At 51.2% G+C, this 9,502-nt stretch overlaps 1 protein-coding gene across 4 annotated transcripts; it reads left to right on the forward strand.

Moving 5' to 3' along the window:
• The first annotated feature begins 2,156 nt into the window (after positions 1-2,156).
• Positions 2,157-9,037, forward strand: S100B (S100 calcium binding protein B). 4 transcript variants are annotated; one of them, XM_029213669.1, is made up of 3 exons: positions 2,157-2,195; positions 5,082-5,220; positions 7,744-9,037. In XM_029213669.1, the coding sequence occupies exons 2-3, from the start codon at positions 5,083-5,085 to the stop codon at positions 7,882-7,884; spliced, it is 279 nt and encodes a 92-aa protein (XP_029069502.1). In that variant the 5' UTR covers positions 2,157-2,195; position 5,082; the 3' UTR covers positions 7,885-9,037. The 4 variants fall into 4 exon arrangements, with proteins under 4 accessions (XP_029069502.1, XP_029069503.1, XP_029069504.1 ...); XM_029213670.1 differs by having other exon boundaries at positions 2,164-2,195; positions 5,059-5,220; XM_029213671.1 differs by lacking the exon at positions 2,157-2,195 and adding an exon at positions 2,213-2,223.
• The last annotated feature ends 465 nt before the right edge of the window (positions 9,038-9,502 follow it).

Genomic DNA, 9,502 nt, shown 5'->3' on the forward strand with positions numbered 1-9,502 from the left:
GAGAGCAAACTGCTGCTGGCGGTCCTTGGAAACTGGTTTGAAGAAAAAGGCATCAGTGAGTCCACAGCTGCACACCAAGCGCCGGGGCCGTGCCGGCTTTCTCTGTGGGAGACACCTCACCTGGCACACAGCAGCTGCAGTCGACGCTGAGGGTGGTTGCTTTTCTTAAGAGTCCACAGCCAGCCTCCCAGACCTAGCGGCTTCTGCACAGACCAAAGTGGCAGGTTAAACGGGTTTGTGATCAGCATCGCCCCCTGCTGTGCCAACCCTTTGATCGGGGGGCATTAGTTTCCCAGGGGTGACGCACAGCTTCTGGTTCACGCTCATGATAAGGGAAAGTTGTCCCAGAAGTATGGCCTGGAAATAGCTTGGGCTGTGAGCCTTGGTTTTGAGTTGACCGGCCTGGTCCCCAGCCTGTCCCCACACCCCGTAGCTGGGACCTGAGCCACGTGCTTTGGCCCTACTTCCTCAGCTGCCCCACAGGCAGAGCAGGCTTGTTCGGGGAAGCACAGAACTTGCCCGCCTCCGAGGAAGGAGCAGCTGTGCTCTGGGGGCTTCACATGGGTGCCAGGCACCACCCCTGTGGGCCTTAGCCACGTCCTGATCTCTGGGTCTGCCCTTCAGTGTGCACAAGAAAAACTTTAGCCTGCTCCCTCAGGAGTAAAAGAAATAGTTTGGAATTCTCTCATCCAACTACCGCACTGCTGAGCGCAGGGCCTGCCCTCTGGGCGCAAACATCGGCTTCCTGGGACAGCCAAGGGCAGGCTGTGTCCCGCCCGGCTCCAGGGCCCGCAGGGAGGAGAGGGGCCGCCCATCGGGATGAGACGGGCTTTCAGGTGCTGTGAGGCCCCCAGGACGGCATCCTCAGATACGGGCTCTGAGTTGATGCTAAGTCCTGGGGCCGCAAACTGGCCCTGGACCCACCAGTCAAAGGAGGACTCTCTGGTGGTCAGGGGGAGTCTCAACACACTCGCGGGGGGCCCAGCTGGTGCACAGAGCACCCCTGTAGTTAATTCTTAGCTCCTGAATGTACAGTCAAGACAGACATGCTTGGCCACTGCAGAATCCCCTCGCTGGCTCCCCTACAGGTAGCCATTGTGATAGGGAAAGCTAGTGAAAGTCCCAAGGACAAGACAGCTGTGTCCACAGACATTGTGTGCTGATCCTTCCGCGGCCACTGTGAACCCGAGTCAGCAGAGGGCCTGATTCGGGTTCAGACGTCCTTTGATGAGTCTGGGGCCAGTGCGCTTTGTATAATTTGTCTAAAGGAAGGCCTGTAGGGAGCCTCTCAAGACGGCAGTGGGGAGTCTGGAGTTGACTTACCTTGGCTGGTTGTGAGGCCTCGGCGAGGGACCCCTGCCTGCACCTCCCCTAAACCGGAACATTTGGACAGGACGTGCCTGGGCACTGTCCAGCTCTGACAGTCTGCGGCCACTCACCCCGGCGGGATGGGGAGACCTTCGGGTGGGCCTGGCATGTGCCCGCGCTCATATTAAACTATTCGCCCCACATTTCAGTCCCTGCAGACGCTGGGCCAGTGGCTTAGCTCGGGATACTGATATCCACAGGTGCCCCGCCTGAGGGTTAGTGGGGCCAGAGCAGGGGCGAAGCTCAGGGGCCTCCCCACTGGAAACCGGCTCGCGGGCCCTGAATCCCTCGCATTCAGCCTGCACTTGGCTGCACATTTGCTTTGTCGGTTTCAATCAATAGTTCGTCTCCTCTCCCCACCCCCATCCTTGCCTTTAGAGGAACATCAATATTCATGCATAAATTTAAAAACAGCACAAAAAGCTGACTCCCCGCTTTCTGCCCCACGGGCCTTTTTCTTCCTTGGCCCGAGTGCTGGCTTGGCTCCCCAACGAGTGCCCGGTGGCGCCGTCAATGCGGCCCTGTGTGCAGCCCGGCAGCCCCAGCACCCCCGCCCTCCGCCCCCCGCCCCCACCGGCTGCGGAGCCAGCTGACGCGCCGCCCCCGCCCCCGCCCTCGGCCCCCATTGGCTTCCTGGCCCGCAGGGGGACGGGCGCCGGCCCCGCCCCCGCCCCGCCGTCGGCCCCCATTGGCTGCCTGGCCCTCAGAGGGACCGTGCCGGCCCTGCCCCCGCCCGGGAACGAATAAGAGGCTGCCTCCGCCCCACGCCTGCGACTCAGGACGCGGCAGCCGGGAGGTTCCAGGAGCGACGACCAAGGACCACTGACGTGAGGACACTCAGGGGAACCTGCTCTGGTCTTTTGGGGGCAGGGCCCGGAGGGTGGGCTTGGGAACTGGGTGGTAGTTAAAAAACCCCTTTAGGATAATTGGCAGCGTTTCAAAAGTGTGAATCTTACTACTGCTTTGTGGACACGGCTCCCTCAACTGGGGGCAGCTAGAGGTCCATTCTGCTTGTTTTTGTCGCCACAAGTCGGGGAAACGTCACGTCTGGTGGCTCAGGTGATTGCTGCAAACAGGCCTTTTCCTTAACTCTTTGAGGACCAGGGGTTTGCGTCCCTCCGCGGAGAAGGACAGGCGGCCTGATGCTCCGAGCGAGCGTCTTCCCCTTGCTCCGCGCAAATGTCAGGGCCCCCTGGACGCCGTGCAGAAGCCACAATACATGGCAAGTGAGGAGGTCTTTGCAAGTAAATTACACATCGAGCCCAAGAAATTGCGGTTTATGGCGGGTTTAACCTTCCTCAGTCTTGCAGTTTCTTGGGGAGATCGGGCCACTTGCCCAGAGGGACTCTCACATCTTGTGTGATGTGTCCTTCTGAGGAGTTAACCCCCAAAAGTTCTCTTGCTTTCGAAATAAAAGGTTAATGTAGAACATTCATGGAATGAAGTGAAAGGGAAACATGGATATTTGATTTCCATTTCTCTTAAAAGACAGCCTTTAACCATCAATTGGGAAGAATTTAACAGGAAAAACTTTAAAAAGTTAACTTGTAGTGTGGTTATGAAGAAAATCACATTTTATGGAGTTTTCACACGTGGGATATATATTTTATGCCTTTCCTTTAAAAGAAACCCCACTAGTCATACTTCACACAAAGAGTAATTTAGCCTCCCCTCCCCCAAGTCATCATGAAGCTCGAGAAGCGAAAGGATCACGCAAAAGTTTCTTGGGTTTTTTGTTTTTAAAAAAATTAATAATTGAAAACGAATGCAAAGGATAAGAAAGTATGAAATGCTAAAGATTTTAATCCATCTGCATTATTCTATCTATGTGTGGTATATCTGATTTTTAGGGACTTAGAGCAAAACAAAGTATACTGATTATTAATAGGGTGAATTTAGCAAAGATCAGAGGCCAAGGCAAAAATCCTCAATCCTTTTTCATTTGAAAATCAGAAATAAAAATAAGAATTTAAATGTTATATTCCAATTTATTTTTAAGATGCAAATGATATTCAACCCAGGAATGGTTTTGCAAAAATTAGACATAATTCTTTTATTTATTTTTAACTATGACATTGCAAAGATTCTTTAATGATTAGAACTCAAGGCCAAAAGTTGGCAAATTTCTCTCGCTGAGTGTCTCAGTTTTGTGAAACAATTGACAAGCAGTCCTTTGTAAACTGCCTGATTCCCAGGGTTGAACAGCTGTTTCCTTAGGTTGCAGGCCACGGTATAAGGTATGCGCTGGGACGGGAGATGGAAGCCTCCTGCTTCGATAAGTGCCGAGAAGTGGATGGCGACGCCTCCATGAATACCAAGTGCCTGGCGGTGGCCCAGCCTCCGGCCCATTTGTTCTGGCTTCAGGGCTGGTGTCGGGGAGGAAGACATTTTCCTCCACCCTTCTAGGTTCTTCTGGCCGGTCTAAGAATTAAATAGACGTGAGACAGGTTAACAGAAGAAACTCAAACCATAGTTTAATAACATTCATACATGGGAGAGACCCAGGAAGACCGAGTCACTCACAAAAACGCCCCAGACTGTCTGTCACCTTAAATACCATGATCAGCTAAAGACAAAGGAGGCTGTTGGGGGGTGGGGTGGGGTCTGGCAGTTCAAAGGGGAGGAAAGCAATTCAGACGGAGATGGGAAAGCACATGTTTGGTAAAGCAGTGTTTGCTGCGCCATGAAGAGGCGATGGGACACAGAGCGGACTCAGACCTCTAAGAGTTCCCCTACCCACCCTTGGCCCGTATTCTTTGCTGACAGCTCTAGTGAGTACCCCATTCCTGTAACAGGCCCTCCATCTAAGTTCTGATTCAGGCAGCTAAGGGGAAGGTCAGTGTTTCTTCCTGAAACTTCAGGGACTGGATCGTTTTCAGCCCAAAATAATCTGCATGCCAAAGAGACATTTGGGGTGGCAACTTTTCTCCCTACAACAGCTTCGTCAGATGACCGTATGATACGTGTTTGTTTCTGGTAGTCAAGGTACCTTTTTTTCATCTTCATTTTCAAAATAATTTGTGGCAATTCTATCATATTTATTTTTCCAGGTGAATTTTACAGCTGTTCCTCACCCATCCAAAAAACAAAAAAATGCCAGAGACATTTTTGTTAAAAATGAGTTTTAAAAAATGAGTTAAATTTATATATCCATTCGAAGGAAAGTAAGTTCCTACATTTTATGCCCTTAGTATCTTTTGGAAGGACCTGCACTTTTCTTGCTAAACTTAGTCTTAGTAATACATGTGTGCTGCTGTAAAATAAGAAGACTTTTCCACTATGTTTTCTCATTGTTCATTGACAGAACATAGGGATCCTATTGACTTTCGTATCCTCATTTGGTTCCTAGTCACCGCAGTTCATTCTAACAGCTTGCTCCCCTGCTCTGTCGTCTCATCTCGGAGCCAGGGCAGAGGGGGCCTCGGGTGGGGGTGGTGGAAGGAGTCAGTCCGAAGCCCCTTCACTGCTCTGCCTCTGTATTTTGGCTGAAGTTTCCCACTGGCCAAACCAACCAGAAGCCAGAGGGCGTGGGAACAGAGTAAACAGAACGGGGGTGGGGAAGAGTGGCCCCAAGGGGTGACTGGAGAGATGCACCACTCTGAGCCCAAAAGGGGAGGTGAGCCGAGGCCGTTGTGCCCCCTGGGGGCTGAGGTCTGAGTAGGTAACACCGTAACTGTTCTGTGGTAGAAGGCATCTTTCTTCGTGGCCCCCAGGATGTCTGAGCTGGAGAAGGCCATGGTGGCCCTAATTGACGTCTTCCATCAGTATTCCGGAAGGGAAGGTGACAAGCACAAGCTGAAGAAGTCCGAACTCAAGGAGCTCATCAACAATGAGCTTTCCCACTTTTTAGAGGTGAGTCTTGCTTTTTAAAACTGACAAGTTAATCTGCTCTCCTGTCTGCTTGTAAAACCACCTGTCCACTTTCTCTTCTGAGCTGCCCTGAAGGTGGTTCCAGGTCAGTGTCAGGACTCCTAGGTTGTTTCTGAAAACGTGTTTGCACTGGTGAGCCCTCAGTACAGAGGCTGGCTTAGGTAGGCCCCACCGTATTCATTTTGTGTGCAGTAGGAGCATCAAGGAAAGACTGCTGTCTCAAATGCAAAAGTACAGGTTCCAAATAACACTGCCTTTTCTCTGAGAAATCCAAGGATGTACAGCAATAACGATGACAAAAAAAAAAAAAGACAAAAAAAAAAGAAACAAGGGCTTCCCTGGTGGCGCAGTGGTTGAGAGTCCGCCTGCCGATGCAGGGGACACGGGTTCGTGCCCCGGTCCGGGAAGATCCCACATGCCACAGAGTGGCTGGGCCCCTGAGCCATGGCCGCTGGGCCTGCGCGTCCAGAGCCTGTGCTCCGCAACGGGAGAGGCCACATCAGTGAGAGGCCCGCGTAGCGCAAAAAATAAAAATAAAAAATAAATAAATAAAGATGACAAAATGGGATGGGAAATATACTCATGACTTATCATGGGTCACAGTGAACATATAAGAAGGCTGTTAAAAATAAGCTTTTGTTCTTGGGAAAAGGACTGTTTCGGCTTTTCCTACATGGTTACATGGTGATAAGATGCCGTTCACTCAGCAGACGTTACTGAGCTCTCAGCTCGGTCGATGCTGGGAGAGACACAGGCCCCACAACCTGGTGCATCACTGAGTGGCCACAAGCTGCTCACAAGAGAGGCCCCGGGGCCTTGCAGGGGGCTCTGTGGGGCCAGGGGCCTTGGAGGGGAACTTGAGAAGCTGCGTGAGGGCGCCCAATGAGCCCCGTCCTGCCCTGGCAGCTCCTGCTCTGGTGGACGTGTGTCCAGGCTTCCCCAGCCGCTGCCTCCGCTGCCCTGGGATCAGCCACACGCATTATCTCTGTGGCATGAGCCCCGTGTCCTCGAGGCAATAAACTGCAGTCCACCTGGTGCCTGACCTTCCCTTGGTGCCCAGAACCAAGGTCACTGAAGTGACCAGTCACACACAGAGGAAATGTCCAGACCATGAACCAGTGCACTAGTGTCTGACCAAGAGCTAATTCCGGGGAAGATACGAGAGCCCCAGGCCAGGGCCCTGCCACACAGTGGTGGACAGCTGTCGTCCTGGGCAGGCTGGGCCACCGTGTAAGACAAGCCCCGGGCTCCATGTCCCATGTCTGCAGGGCTCCTCCCGCCCCACTGTCCCCGCCCTGCCCAAACACCCCATTGGCAGAGGAAGTGGCCTGCAGGCTTGGGGTGGGACCCTCTAGTCTGATTCCAGGGCTGGTGTTGTCAGGCGTCCACGTTCACCTAGTGGCAGCTGCCCCATGCGCGCTTTCACCTACCTGGTCCCCCCGATTCTGCCTCGCAACCTAACAATCAGAAGAAGGTCCCCGAGTCTTCCATAAAACGAACTGTTGAAAGGATGGAATGAGACAGTGCTTGTCAAGTGTGGCTCAACAAGTGCAGCTACTGTCATTAATTATTGATTTAAAACATAGAAAAAGCTTAGCATGTGGGAACCACAATTTGTAAAAGATAAGTAATTCACAGTAAATGTATCAAGGTATCATGAACATTGCTGGCCTGGTTTTATGAGGTAGTTTCTGTCTGGAGGCAAATCTATCATGTAATTGAAATTAATCTTTTAGCAGTTGTGTATAGGTCCCACCCCAATGCCCACAGGAATCTCAACCTTTTACATGTTTTATATCCAAGGCAGCCACTGTACATTACACTCAACTTCTTCAGGCCAAGCTCTCCTGCCCTGAGGACTGGTTATCCAGAACATTCCGCTCAGTGTACATCTTTCCTTCACTGTGTCCGTTCCTCTGAGACTCTTTCACCACTCACTTGGCTGCACGTTGGGCAGAATGTCAGGAAAAGTCCCAGGACACCTGGAAGGCAACTCAAGTGGCAAAAAGACACAGAAGTTAATAAATTTAGGGCATGTTCCCAAGAGTTATTTCAGCCAAAAACCGCTTTCAAAACATGAAAATCCACTGGAAGCCCTCACTATAGGGCCTTCTACACACAGAAGCAATGAAAAACTTACAGGGGCCAAAAGTTCAGACATTTGCATGTGACATGCTCAGGCTGATCTAGACCGTACTATTCTTTTCTGGGTATTTTAACACAAACAACCCGCAGCTTTTCAGATCTTGGCTGTTCCATTCAGTCTTTAAGTAGGCCAGGCCCCACTGGACCTAAAGGAAGGTGGAAAAGAAGGCTCAGACCCCCAGAGACTTCTGCCAGCCAACAGCCTCCTGGTCACAGGACAAGTCCTTTCTGGCATTTTTCATTTCATGTCTGAGGTTGTTCCTGATACAAATTATTAAAGCCAGCCAACTTCTGATCATGTTTTGATATCCTTAAATTTCATTGAGCAACAAGCTGGACAACTGCTCTTATTTCTCTTAGGAAATCAAAGAGCAGGAGGTTGTGGACAAAGTCATGGAAACACTGGACAGCGATGGAGATGGTGAATGCGACTTCCAGGAATTTATGGCTTTTGTTGCCATGGTTACCACTGCCTGCCATGAGTTCTTTGAACACGAATGAACTAGAGAAAGCAGCCGGGCTGTTCCTGTAGCAGAGACGGAGGTTGGGCAGGGAAGCCAAGGCAGGGCTTGCAGGGTAGTAGGGGCTGAGCTTTCCAGCTGTGTCGTAGCTAATTAGGGAGCTTGATTTGCTTCGCGAATGAAAAATTGAAACCTCTTTGCAAAGGGCTGTTTTTAGTGGCCCCCAGCATTATTTCAGCGCTATTAGGCATCCGTGTTAGCTGACTGGCCCCAGGGACTCTTGGTGATCATCACTTAGGAAAGTCAATCCTCAGTCACAAAGCATGTGCTATACTGGCTATCCTGGCTGTGTAGACCCCCTAACCCAGAAAAAACAAACTGATTACCAGAAATGACTGGAGCATTGTGGTTTCCGTAAGCTTCCACTATATTTAAAAACACAAAGCTTTGTCCACCATCCTTTGAAAAGGCTGCCCTTCATTAAATCTGCTCATCACTGGGGCAAGCGAAACCTAATGTGGTTGGGTGGCCTGACAGTCTGTCCCACCTACCAAAGAGCATGGTCACATTTAGAGCCCTTTCCTACAGGTGGGCCGTGATTATTGAGTGAGTAGTTAATGCTAACAGTTCTAAATGGAAAATCTGTTTCGTAAGCCGACAAGTACTGACATGGTAACTGTAATCAGAACTGAGAATCAAGCTTCTACATTCGGTGGGGTTCTCCCGACAGGGTCACACTTTGCTCGATCTATGGGGCATGGGGCAGCAGGGGCGGGGGGCTCGGGGCGGATCTCAGCTCTGCCTCTGGAGACAGCTGTACCCAAGCGCCCACGCCTCCTGTCCTGCCTATAGAATGAGGGTTATGACGGATGTGTTTGGTCTGTTGGTGAAGGTCATTCCCGACCTGTCTGTGCGCAGCAGACAGGGTCTGCTTGTGGCTGTTGGTGAAGCCAGGGAACTTTATGATCTTTATGCTTTTGTATCCACCAATTCAAATAAATCAAGTTACAAATACTAAGAATTACTTCCAGGAAAATTCAAATTAAGCTTATCCACCGTTTTTCTGTTTTGCTTTTTTTTAAGGACACAGACTTGGAAATCATAAACTAATTGTTCGCTTGTATTTGCATTAAATAAAAAGCATTGTAACAAGTCTCTGTAGCTGTAAAACATGAAATAAAAGCTAAATTCCTGCAAAACTGGGAAAAGGAATAAAGTCCACGCACCCTGACGTCATCAGGGCTGCAGATGCTGCACCACCCAGGCCAGGGTCAGGAAGCTTGGGTGGGGAGGGGGAGGGACATAAAGGAGTGGGTCTGTGGAGGGGCGGGGCCGTGGGGAAGGACATAAAGGAGCAGGGTGTGGAGGGGTGGGGCCATGGGAGGGAGGTAAAGGGGCGGGGCCATTGGAGGGACATAAAGGGGAGGGGCGGGCCATGGGAGGGACAGAAAGGGCCGGGGTGTAGAGGGATGGAGCTGGAGGGGCAGTGCCTGTCCGGAGGGATGAGCTTCTCTCTCCTCAGTTGCTCACCACCTCCTGCTAGGAACTTCCAGCCTGGTGGGCATCACGTGGCCCTCTCTGGACCAGTCGCCAGGGAGGGGAAATACACTGGTCCTGGCAGGAACGTCAGAAACCAGAAGTGGCCCCAAATGGGCACC

Source organism: Monodon monoceros, unplaced genomic scaffold (genome assembly GCF_005190385.1).
Source record: "Monodon monoceros isolate NGI ecotype Baffin Bay Population unplaced genomic scaffold, NGI_Narwhal_1 Super_Scaffold_11, whole genome shotgun sequence".
Taxonomy (NCBI): domain Eukaryota; kingdom Metazoa; phylum Chordata; class Mammalia; order Artiodactyla; family Monodontidae; genus Monodon; species Monodon monoceros.

Bases quoted from the DNA above. Each gene is read 5' to 3' on its own strand.
- S100B (XM_029213669.1), top strand. From the start codon at position 5,083: ATGTCTGAGCTGGAGAAGGCCATGGTGGCCCTAATTGACGTCTTCCAT. The intron at 5,221-7,743 runs GTGAGTCTTGCT...TATTTCTCTTAG, and splicing joins AGCTTTCCCACTTTTTAGAG to GAAATCAAAGAGCAGGAGGT.